This window comes from Megalobrama amblycephala, linkage group LG6, assembly GCF_018812025.1.
Source record: "Megalobrama amblycephala isolate DHTTF-2021 linkage group LG6, ASM1881202v1, whole genome shotgun sequence".
Lineage (NCBI taxonomy): Eukaryota > Metazoa > Chordata > Actinopteri > Cypriniformes > Xenocyprididae > Megalobrama > Megalobrama amblycephala.
In genome coordinates this window covers 36868758-36880980 of record NC_063049.1, presented here as the reverse complement: position 1 = coordinate 36880980, position 12223 = coordinate 36868758, and the positions used below count along the sequence as shown (strand labels likewise).

General features: G+C 38.6%; 1 protein-coding gene across 1 annotated transcript in view; it reads left to right on the top strand.

The window, feature by feature from the left end:
• LOC125270626 (titin-like) overlaps window positions 1-12223 on the top strand; it is a 137859-nt gene that overhangs the window by 54713 nt on the left and 70923 nt on the right. Inside the window, 29 exon segments of the mRNA XM_048194421.1 lie at window positions 313-579; window positions 683-822; window positions 930-1056; window positions 1510-1652; window positions 2738-2861; window positions 3247-3513; window positions 3628-3725; window positions 3948-4116; window positions 4193-4459; window positions 4731-4997; window positions 5121-5399; window positions 5491-5899; window positions 5976-6100; window positions 6195-6461; window positions 6543-6812; window positions 6893-7192; window positions 7681-7983; window positions 8069-8256; window positions 8374-8488; window positions 8709-8993; window positions 9074-9225; window positions 9316-9463; window positions 9609-9786; window positions 9904-10025; window positions 10105-10392; window positions 10494-10790; window positions 10898-11084; window positions 11169-11284; window positions 11370-11669. Coding sequence (XP_048050378.1) covers window positions 313-579; window positions 683-822; window positions 930-1056; window positions 1510-1652; window positions 2738-2861; window positions 3247-3513; window positions 3628-3725; window positions 3948-4116; window positions 4193-4459; window positions 4731-4997; window positions 5121-5399; window positions 5491-5899; window positions 5976-6100; window positions 6195-6461; window positions 6543-6812; window positions 6893-7192; window positions 7681-7983; window positions 8069-8256; window positions 8374-8488; window positions 8709-8993; window positions 9074-9225; window positions 9316-9463; window positions 9609-9786; window positions 9904-10025; window positions 10105-10392; window positions 10494-10790; window positions 10898-11084; window positions 11169-11284; window positions 11370-11669 — 6198 coding nt within the window.

Here is a 12223-nt window from a genome sequence, read left to right as displayed (position 1 = left end):
CTCCGTGAGATCAAGGCCGGTTAAATTAGAGGCCTCGCGCCGTTCCCTCACGGCTCTCGCCCGCCCTGGTCGCCAGCTACAATAGCTAATATGTTGACTAAGTATTAATTTTATGGTGAGCTAGTCCATAGAAAAAATAAAAATGAAAAAATATGAGGTGGACAACAGAGATATGAGGAAGCTGCCTGGAAAAAATAACTATGTGCCTGGGTCTTGATCACTCTATATGGGTTTATTTATATCCCTTTCAAAGACATTTTTGTATGTTGGTAAATTATGTTAAAAATATCATGTTCTTTTCTATATCAACAGAGGGAGAAGCCTACTTTACCACCAAGTTGCAGGACTACACTGCAGTTGAGAAGGATGAGGTTGTCCTGATGTGCGAATTGAGCAAATCATCTGCTCAGGTGAAATGGTTCAAAGACGGCAAGGAGATCATTCCCTCTAAGAACGTCATCATCAAGGCTGATGGAAAGAAACGTATCCTGACAGTAAAGAAGGCAGAGAAGGCCAACATTGGCGATTACGTGTGTGACTGCGGCTCTGACAAAACAACAGCCAAGCTTAACATTGAAGGTGCTTTTTTTTTCCCATGTGTAGATTGATCGATTAAACTGAAAAAATCACTATGAGCTACTATAACCTAGTCTCTCTTCCTCTCCTTCTTTTTTCTCTGCAGAACGTGATATTAAGATCGTCCGTCCACTGTACAGTGTGGAGGTCACAGAGACAGAGACTGCTCGCTTTGAGACAGAAATCTCTGAGGAGGATGTTCATGGACACTGGAAACTCAAAGGAGATGCCCTGCACCAGTCTGCCGTAAGGGTTTTCTGCAGTGCATGATGTTTTAAAATTATTTTTTAAATATTGTTTACATATTAAGCGTATATTTTTAAGAACAAATTAAATGCGTTTGTTCCACCCAGGACTGTGAAATTAAGGAGGAAGGCACCAAGCACATGCTTATCCTTTACAATGTCCGCATGGATATGGCTGGTGGTGTAGACTTCAGTGCTGCTAATGCTAAATCGAGTGCTCAGCTCAGAGTTAAAGGTGAGAATCCTCATAAGTGAGCAAAAAAATAAGTATTTGGCCAACATTATTCTCTGTAACCATTTTTAACCTGTTTGTGCAACCTTTTTTTACATTGGATGACAAACCAACCTGCATTCTTGTTTTACTAAAAAGAAAATGTTGAGTGACAGTAACAGATAACTTAGTGGGGGTTAGTCAGCAGCCAATAAGACTATTTTAGAAGCCCCATTCCTTATCAGGAGAGGGTGGGATTGATTGGCAGAGCTGAAACATGCCTGTTAGTTTATCTGGCCACATGCAGTGCAAGGAATCTCAATATGTTAATGATGCAGAGCCTTGTGTGATAAACTGGAAAACCGAATAGTACTTCCAAGTTTGCAAATTGTAGCCTAGTGACAGAGCACAATGACAACTTGTAGTAGTAGGATTGTTTCTTGGCATTATTGAAGATGGCCTTTTCTTCTTCTAAAGCACGCACAATTGGCCTTCTGCGACCTCTTCGGGATGTCACTGTTACTGCTGGAGAGACTGCCACCTTTGACTGTGAGCTCTCATATGAAGATATTCCTGTTGAATGGTTTGTTGGCTCAACAAAGATGGAGCCAAGTGATAGGGTAAGATACTTTTCTTTACATTTCAGCAATTTAATCTTTAATCATTAAGCGGGGCATTTTTCAATTTAGTTTTAACCATGTCAATCTTTTAAGATTTTATTGTCATTTCAGCTGAAGTTATGTCAAAATTGTAAGAGACTATAACAATGTACATTATATACTAACTGTAATATATAGTTCTAAAACTATATACACACATAGTATGTATATTTTGTTTTTTTTAGGGTGACAATTCCAAGTGAAAAGTCTTTATATAAATATTTTCTACATATAAGGACCTCCAGCACTACTTACTGGTTTTGAGATAACACTGGGCCATTTTGCCCTGCAGGCGCCCTTCTGGTTATTTTTAACTGCTTCAAGAGTGTTGTTGAAGTGCTGGTATAGTGAACTTCATAATCCTTAGACATTTGATAAAAATATATATTTCTAATACTTCTCATTCCTAATGCATTAGTTGTTTCACATAGCTTAACATATAACTAAAAAAACAGATCATTTTGTTCTATAATTTAAAGATATCAAATTTTCTTTGATTTTTGCTATTTCCTTAACTCTTTCCCCACCAGTGTTTTTTTGCCAGTCAGTGCCATCCTTTTTGATAATCCAGTAATTTTTGATAAGTTTCACAAAAACTTCATGGCCCCCAGAATATTTTGTTGTATCTGAACATGCAATATATCAAAAGAAAGAATAGAGCTTCTGCAACAAAACAACGTCCTCAAAGCTTCACAGTCCTATACCTTTTTCTGGGTCAACATTTCATTCAGTAAAGTTAGTCAGTTTTGATTTATATGCTGTTTAATGTTTGGTAATTGCATTGGATTCTGTGTTCATTCGGAAGATGCATAATAGCGCCCCCTACTAGATAACAGTGAAAACAGGGATTGCTGGAAAATTCAGTCAATGGCAGGGCAATGTTGGGTTATAAATGACTGAAAATTCAGTCAATGGCGGGGCAGCGTTGTGTCATGAATGAATGAAAATTCTGTCGATGGTGGGGAAAGAGTTAATATTTGCTTCCGAAATGTTGTTGCATAAATAAGAAAAAAGCAATTGATAATTGATAACATTGTTGTGTACAGGTGGTCACCAGAGTAGAAGGGAGACTGCATTCCCTGACTCTGAGAGATGTCAAGATGGCAGAGGCTGGAGAAGTGAAACTTACTGCAAAGGACTTTGTGACCCAGGCCAAACTTACTGTGAATGGTAATTAAATAAATAAATAAATAAGATATAATAATACTATTATTTTTATTAATATTTTTAATTTTTAATTTGAATTTTAAAGTTTTGTTATTTTTTTATTATTTAACAGATAAAGATAATTAAAGATATAGATGTAGTATTTATTAATTATGAAAAATAAGTTGTTTTATATTTTATTTTATTCAGTAAATGTTTATTTTATTATTTTAATTAAGTAACTAAATGTTTTTTTTTTTTTTTAAGCAAACTATAATATCACTGGAAAATGTGTGCAAACCTATAATGTTTGTATACCTATATATATGTATGTAAGAGGTTGTTTTTGTAGTAGTTGTCATAAATAGAGCTTGCTTAGAGGTTCACATTACCATATTCCATATCACAGAGCCACCAGTTGAGTTCACCAAGCCCTTGGAGGACCAGACTGTTGAGGAGGAAGCCACAGCTATTCTGGAGTGTGAACTGTCCAGGGAGAAGGCTGATGTGAAATGGTTCAGAGATGGACAGGAAATTCGTAAAACCAAGAAGTATGAGATGGTGGCTGAGGGACGCATAAGGAGGCTGATCATCAAGGAGTGTAGCCTTGATGATTCCAAGACATATACCTGTGATGCAAAGGAGTTCAAGTCATCTGCTTTCTTAAATGTTGAACGTAAGTTTTCAGGCAAAAATCAGATGTGTAGAAACTTGAATAAAGCCAACTATCGTAAAGAAATAAAATGAACAACAGTGAATTTGTGTAATGCATATGCCTATCTATTTTCAGCTCCATTTGTTGAATTCAGTAAGCCTCTTCATGATGTTGAGGTTAAGGAGAAGGAAACTGCTAAGTTTGAATGCGAAGTGTCCCGTGAAAGTGCCAAGGTATTTTTTTAACAAAAATCTGTCTGATACTACTAGTGAATCTGTTTCTGATTAACATTTTTATAATTTAATACAATTGTTTTTTTTTACAAGTTATATTATTAGCATATCAATTTGAGTGAAAAGTTGAATTGAAAAATTTGCAAACGTTTAAGTTTTACAATAAGTACTTTAACAACAGCATGCTGAGAGCGTATTGATTCATAATTGTTTGTTGCACAGGTCCGCTGGTTCAAAGATGGCGCTGAGATCAGAAAAGGCAAAAAGTATGAGATTATTGCCAAGGGATTACAGCGTATTCTCATCATCAGTAAGGCAGTGTTTGATGATGAGGCAGAATATGAATGTGATGCAAGGACATCCAAATCCTCTGGAATGCTGACAGTTGTCGGTGAGTTTTATTTCAGTCATTATTCTACAATTAAGCTAAAATACAGACATTAATGACAATTCCTTTTGCCTTGCAGAGGAGGAAGCGAGATTCACAAAGAACCTGTCCAATGTTGAGGGCACAGAAACCGACAGCGTTAAGATGATTTGTGAGGTCTCCAAACCCAGTGCAGAGGTTACCTGGTACAAGGGTGACCAGGAGATCCCTGAGGGTGGTAGATATGAACATATTGCAGATGGGAGAAAGAGAATTCTCATCATACAAGACCTCCGTATGGATGATGCTGGGGAGTACCACTGCAAACTGCCTGCTTCAGAAACAAAAGGAACTCTAAAGATCAGTGGTACGTTTTAAGCTTAGATTCTTTCAAACTCGCTGTTGTAATAAAGTCCTACAAGCCCAGGGTTCCCATGGTCATGTAAAAACCATGTAAGAAAGTATGGAATTTTAAAATTGTGATTTTCAGGCAATTCCAATATCCATTAATCTCAAATGACTGGAAAAGTCAAAGTTTACTGATCAAAAGATGTGGGAATCCTGATGCATTGAATAATCTCACTGATAATTTAATTAGGCATTGATTTACTTAAAACTGACTTTCTTTATTGCTTTAGAGTTGGCAGCTGAATTCATTGCTAGGCCCCAAAACCAAGAGGCCGTTGAAGGTGAAAAGGCTGAGTTTGTTTGCTCAGTATCTAAGGAAAATTATGAAGTTAAATGGTTCAAAGGAGACAAAGAACTTACAACTGATGACAAGTATGAAATTGTCATTGATGGCAAGAGGAGGGCGCTCATTGTCAAAAACTGCGAGCTAAAAGATGAGGGTGCGTTCACTGCCCACATTGGCTCTGTAAAGGCTTCAGCAGATTTGTTGGTGATTGGTAAGTTTTTCTTTTTTAGTAAATTTTTCTATAATATGTTTTAGTACAACAGGTTTCCAAAGTTCAATTTTGAATTACTGTTTTAAATAGGACTAAAACTGGTACCTTTGCTTGTCTCCTTAGAAAAACTGAGGATAATCACTCCCCTCAAGGATGCCAAAGTAAAGGAGGGACAAGAGATTGTTCTTAACTGTGAGGTGAACTCAGAGGGAGCTAAAGCCAAATGGATGAAGAACGACGAGACATTGTTTGAGAGTAGCAAGTTTGTTATGGCTCAGAGAGACACTGTGTTCTCTCTGAGAATCAAAGCTGCAGAAAAGTCAGATGAAGCCAGCTACACCATTACACTGACAAACCAACGCGGAGAACAGGCCAAGTGCTCTGCTAACATCAATGTACTAGGTGCGTCATTATTATATGTCTACCTTTTATACCATGTGTAATTTGACAGAAGTAAATGCAAAATGCTTATATTTTTTTTTTGCATTTACAGAGGAAGCCCTCAAGATCATTGAGCCACTAGAGGACTGTGAAATAGAGGAAAAGAAGACTATTACTTTTACTTGCAAAGTGAATAGACCAAATGTGACAGTCCAGTGGATGAAGGCCGGTCAAGAGATCACTTTCAGCAAACGTATTCTGTATCGTGTTGACAAGCACAAGCACACTCTGACCATTAAGGACTGCAGCCTTGCAGATGAAGGTGAATACACTGTAGTTGCTGGCGCTGATAAGTCCACAGCAGAACTGGTCATCAGTGAGGCACCCACTGATTTCTCCGCCCAACTCAGAGACCAAACCATCACAGAGTTTGAGGACGCTGAGTTCACTTGCAAATTGTCAAAGGAAAAAGCCCTTGTTAAATGGTACAGGAACGGACGTGAAATCAGAGAAGGACCAAGGTTAGTTTTGATGAAACTATGAAAAAGTACTCTGTTATAATGTGAAAACTTTTGCTAATGGTCATGATCCTTTTAGATATCATATGGAGAAAGATGGAAAAGAATGCAAACTTGTAGTCAAAGAGTGCAGACCAGATGATGAATGTGAATATGCCTGTGGAGTGGAAGATAAAAGGTCAAGGGCACGTCTCTTTGTTGAAGGTAATTTTTTTTCACAGCCTCTTTCTGGTATCCATGTTCATATTGCCCAATTATTTGATATGCTCATGGCGTGCGTCTTTTCTTTCTTCAACAGAGATTCCAGTGGAAATCGTCAGACCTCCCACAGATGTATTCGAGCCTCCAGGATCCGATATCGTGTTTGAGGCTGAACTGAATAAGGACAGAGTTGAGGTCAGATGGATGAGGAACAACATGGTCATTGTCCAGGGTGACAAATACCAGATGATCAGTGAGGGCAAAGTTCATAGACTGCAGGTCTGTGAGATCAGACCCCGTGATCAGGGAGAATACAGAATAGTTGCCAAGGAGAAGGATGCTAGAGCCAAGCTTGAGCTTGCAGGTAGGAAGAGTCAGTGTTAATGCAATTTGGTTTTTCATATCAAGGGACATTTTTGTTAATGTCCTGTACTTTTCCTTACAGCTATTCCAAAGATCAAGACCACAGATCAGAACCTTGTAACAGATGCTGGAAAGCCTTTTGTGATGACGATTCCCTACGATGCTTATCCTCGTGCTGAGGCGGAATGGTTTTACAATGACATCAGCCTACCTGGGCAAAACATTGACACATCTAATGAACGGACAGAGTACAGGCTCAAGGACCCAAAGAAGTCAGACAAGGGTCGTTACAAGATTGTCATCAAGAACAAACACGGAACGGGAGAGGCGTTCATTAATCTCGATGTTATTGGTGAGTAGGATGATCTAGAGACTAGATTATCTACAGACCAATTTAAGTGTTCTAGATGTTTAATAAAAGTGTTGTTGTAGATGTTCCGGGACCTGTGAAGAACCTGCATGTTGTTGACACTGCTGATGGTGAGGTCAGCCTTGCTTGGGATGAACCGGAAAGTGATGGCGGAAGCAAGATTTTGGCTTATGTTGTTGAGAGACGAGATGTCAAACGCAAGACCTGGACAATGGCCACAGACCGTGCTGATATTCCAGAGTATTGTGTTGGTGGATTGCAGAGGGACAACATGTATTTCTTCCGTGTATGTGCTCGCAATAGAGTTGGAAATGGAGAGACCGTTACCACAGATGAGGCAGTTCGAGCCAAGAACAAATTTGGTGAGCTGTGCTTTAGTTTATTTCTTCATTCGTTTGTTAAATCTGATGTCACGCACCACCGTTTCCAGGTCCAAACGATGCCAAAATGCAAACAATGAACTGTGTTAATATACATTCCCAGTGCGTTGTAATACCACAGAAAAATCTTGATCTACATAACCGAAATCTCAGATGACCAGACAATGATTTGTTTTTTATGAATCATTGAAATATTGGTGTCTGGGAGGCTGTGAGTCCAGAGACTGTAGTGTACACCTGAGTTGTTTTTTTTTTTTTTTTTTTTTTTTTTTTTTTAAACTTAGCTTAAATGTGTGATATGAATAAATGGTGCTCATAAATGGCTATTGAAATACAAGCTTGGACCAAAAAACTGTACATCCTTACATCACGAAGCTTAACAAGCGGAATGTCTGGTAATAGTTGAGACTGTAACAACTAATCTTTGATTGTCTTAAAAATATTTTTATTCATTCATGTGCTTCTAACAGATGTGCCTGATGCACCTCAGAAGGTTATGGTTGGAGTTGTCAATAGGTTGGGTGCCACGGTGTCCTGGGAACCACCACTGTTTGATGGAGGATCTGAGATCACATCTTATATCATTGAACTCCGTGACAGAACCTCTCTGAAATGGGAGCCTGCTATGGTGGTCAAAGCTGAGGATCGCACAGCCACACTCAATGATGTTGTTGAAAACAAGGAGTACATCTTCAGGGTCAGAGCTGAGAACAAAGCTGGAATTGGACAGCCAAGCGCTGCCACAGATCCAGTGAAGATTATGGATCCCATTGGTTAGTAACGTTTACTATTTTTTTCACCCTCTAAGAGTTGTTGCAAAACCCAGTGTCAAACTTTCTATTTTTTCTCCTATTACAGAGAGGCCAAGTCCACCTCTGAACTTCAACTACACAAATCAGACCAAAGACTCAGTTCAGCTGTCATGGGAAACGCCCATCAGCAATGGAGGCAGCATGATTACAGGCTACATCATTGAGAAGTGTGAAGATGGCACTGACAAGTGGCTGAGATGTAACGCTAGGCTTTGTCCTGACCTTTACTACAGGGTATTTCATCTTGACAAATTTTGCATTTTGAATTTAACAATACTAATTTATAATCTTATGAAAAGTTTATTTTGTTTTATAATGTGTTCACTTATGTATCCTATGTCCTATATTAAGGTTTCTGGACTGAAGTTTGGTCAGAAGTATCACTACAGAGTTTGTGCAGAAAATGCTGCTGGGGTGTCTGATCCAGCCGATGCACTTGGGCCACTTTTAGCCGATGATCCTCATGGTAAGTTATTTTAACTTTTGCCATTTTCCCTCAAAGGCAATATGTGTGTATATATATATATATATATATATATATATATATATATATATATATATATATATATATATATATATATATATATATATATTTTTTTTTTTTTTTTTTTTTTTTTTTTTTTTTTTTTTTCAAATATAAATATACTTTATTTTAAATGTTTTCTCAATTTTATTTCTGCCCTTAGTGGGTCCCACCATGGACCTCAGTGGTTTCGCAAATGGTCTGGAGGTCATTGTCCCCAATGCTCTTATCATCCGAGTTCCCATTACGGGATATCCCGTGCCTAAACCCAAGTGGACATTTGGTGACAAAGAGCTCACCGCAGGTGACCGTGTTTCCATGGTCACAAAGCCTACATACACCGAACTGGTTGTTGCGCCAAGTGTACGTCCAGACAAAGGAACATATACCTTACAGCTGGAGAATGATGTGACAACTGTATCTGGAGAGATCGAAGTCAATGTTATTGGTATGCAAATTTTCATTTTAATATATTGTTTTTGGTTTTGCACAGCAATTAATGTGCAATCCTATTTTTGCACCTTTCAGCATGTCCAAGTGCACCCAAAGACTTCAAAGTTGCAGAGGTGACCAGACATCATGTGCATCTAATGTGGGAAGCACCAGAGCATGATGGAGGCAGCCCTGTAAATGGGTACAATATTGAGAAAAGAGAGGTTTCCCGCAAGACCTGGGTCAAGGTGAGGTGTTTTTAACAGTTACTGTATTTGTACTTTACAGTATTTGTACGCTCAGTGAAACACTAGGTTCTAACAGCATCTACACTTCAGGTGATGTCAGGCATACAGGACCTTGAGTACACTGTCACAGATGTCATTGAGGGCAAGGAGTACTTGTTCAGTGTTATTGCTTGCAACAAATGTGGACCAGGAGAGCCAGCATACATTGATGAACCTGTTAATGTGTCCTCCCCAGCTAGTAAGTTTTACAAAGTGTTACACACAGGCACAATGTTTGTATAATACTCTCTCTCTCTCTCTCTCTCTCATATACATATCTCATATACATCTCTCTCTCATGTACATATACACTGTATGACCGATGAAACTTGTTTGAAATACAGCTGTGCCTGACCCTCCTGAGAACCTGAAATGGAGGGACAAATCAGCAAAGGGCATCTTCCTGTTTTGGGAACCTCCCAGATATGATGGTGGTGCTGCGGTCAAGGGCTACATTGTTGATAAATGTCAGCGTGGCACTGACAAATGGGAAGCCTGTGGAGATCCCATACCTGAGCTTAAGTGAGTGGTGATTCTTAATGTGCATCCCCATAATGGAACATAGTGTTCTAAAGCATATAATTGTGTTTAATAATTGTTCAGATACATATGTAATCTGTGTCATTATACATATCCCAGGTTCCAGGTGACTGGTCTTACTGAAGGTCAGTGGTATGCTTACCGTGTTAGAGCAGTGAACAGACTTGGAGCCAGCCGACCATGCAAGGCTACAGATGAGATCCTTGCTGTTGATCCTAAAGGTTAGTGATCTAGATTCACCTATATAATAGTTAAATTATAGTTAGAATCTGCTATATTCAAATGTTTATAATTTTACAGAGCCACCAGAGATCCAGCTGGATGTGAAGCTTCTTGCAGGCTTGACTGCCAGGGCTGGCACTAAGATTGACCTGCCTGCTGATGTGCTTGGCAAGCCAGAGCCAAGAGTGAAATGGACAAAGGCTGATCTTGTCCTGAAACCAGAGGATAGGATTAGCATTGACACAAAACCTGGACACTCCACACTTTCCATTGCAAACACAACCAGATCTGATACAGCCACCTATATCATTGAGGCTGTCAACACTAGTGGCCGTGCCACTGCAACTGTTGACGTCAACATTCTTGGTAGGGTGTTGCTCCATATAATCTGTAATTTATGCTTAATGCAATTAAAAAAATCAATGGTAAATATATTTATTGATTTGTTTTCATCGTGTTGAAAACAGATAAACCTGGACCTCCGGCTGCTTTTGACATCTCTGAAATCACCAATGAATCCTGCTGTCTGGCCTGGAATGCCCCCAGAGATGATGGTGGCTCCCCAGTTTCCAATTACATTGTTGAGATGAGACCCACAGATAAAGAAGAGTGGCAGAAACTGTCTGCTACAATCAAACAAACTATTTTCAAAGCCTGCAAACTGGTGCCTATGAAGGAATATGTCTTCAGAGTGTCTGCTGAGAACCAGTATGGCATTGGGACTCCTGCAGAGCATGTGCCTATTATTGCAAAGTATTCATTTGGTAAGTGTACTATATTGCACTATATTACACTATATTGCACTATATTATGTGTTATGTTTCTTTATTTACCTTATTTACAAAATAAATTCTCTTCTTCTGTCACTTAGATCCTCCTGGGGCACCAACCAGGGTTCAGCCTTCTGATATCACAAAGGATGCTGTAACTCTAATTTGGTATGAGCCTGATGAAGATGGTGGAAGCCCCATCACTGGTTACTGGGTTGAGAGGTTTGATCCTGAGACTGACAAATGGATCAGGTGTAACAAGCTTCCAATTAAGGATGCAACATACAGGTAAGGATAATTGTTTTCGTTGTGTCAACATTTGAATGGTGAAGGAAGTGCAAAAGAAATTCTCAAATAATATTACCTCTTAAGGGTGAAAGGTTTGCCAACAAAGAAGAAGTGCAGGTTCCGTGTTTTGGCTGAGAATCTTGCTGGAACAGGAAAGCCAAGTGATGAGACTGACCCAGTTTTGATTAAAGATCCAATTGGTATGTTACGGTTTTATTTTTCAACTTTGTGGCAAATTAAATAATTAAAATTTAAAGTCATGAATTTCAAATGTTGTTGTTTTAGATCCTCCTTGGGCTCCTGGGAAACCATTCATCAAAGACATTGCCAAGACTTCAGCACACCTGCAGTGGACCAGACCTGAACATGATGGCGGCGCTAAGATTGAGTCCTACATAATTGAGCTTCAAAAGACCGGAACTGAGGAATGGGTTCGTGTAGCTGAGGATGTGCCAACAACAGAGCATTTATTGAAGGGTCTGATGGAGAAGCAAGAGTATTCTTTTAGAGTCAAGGCCGTCAATGTTGCTGGAGAGAGTGAAGCCAGTGACCCAAGTGACCCTGTTGTCTGCAAAGAGAGACTTTGTAAGTGTTGACAGATCAGTTTGAAAACTGATTTGTCTAAACATTTTGGTCATACAGTCAAAAGCTATATATCAAGATCGTGTCATATATCAAGAATATATCTAGATATCATTATCTAGATATATCAATAAGCATGAAATTTAGTTGTACTTTTGGACTGCATATAAAAACAACATTGACCAAGGTACATGCTCATTAAAAATCCAAAATCAGAATTTAGTCGTATTCCAATTATGTATAAATAATGTAAATGTGTTAACTTCATTGCCTTAACTTGATTAAGCCAATATTTTTGTTTATACAAATCCGACATATGCTTGTATTAATTAAAATTGTGTGTCAAATTCTGTGTCGTCTTACTCAGAATATCTACTGTTCATTTAAAATAAATTAATTGTTTACAGAAACACTGTGCACAGTACGAGTGAAGCATGTAAATATGTTCTTCTAAACAATGGCTTAACCAGAATATTTATCTTGTTCAGAAAATAGTAGACATGTAAATGTGGTCAATGCCTATTGTCAATGTAAATATTAATGAAAGCTATAAAAGA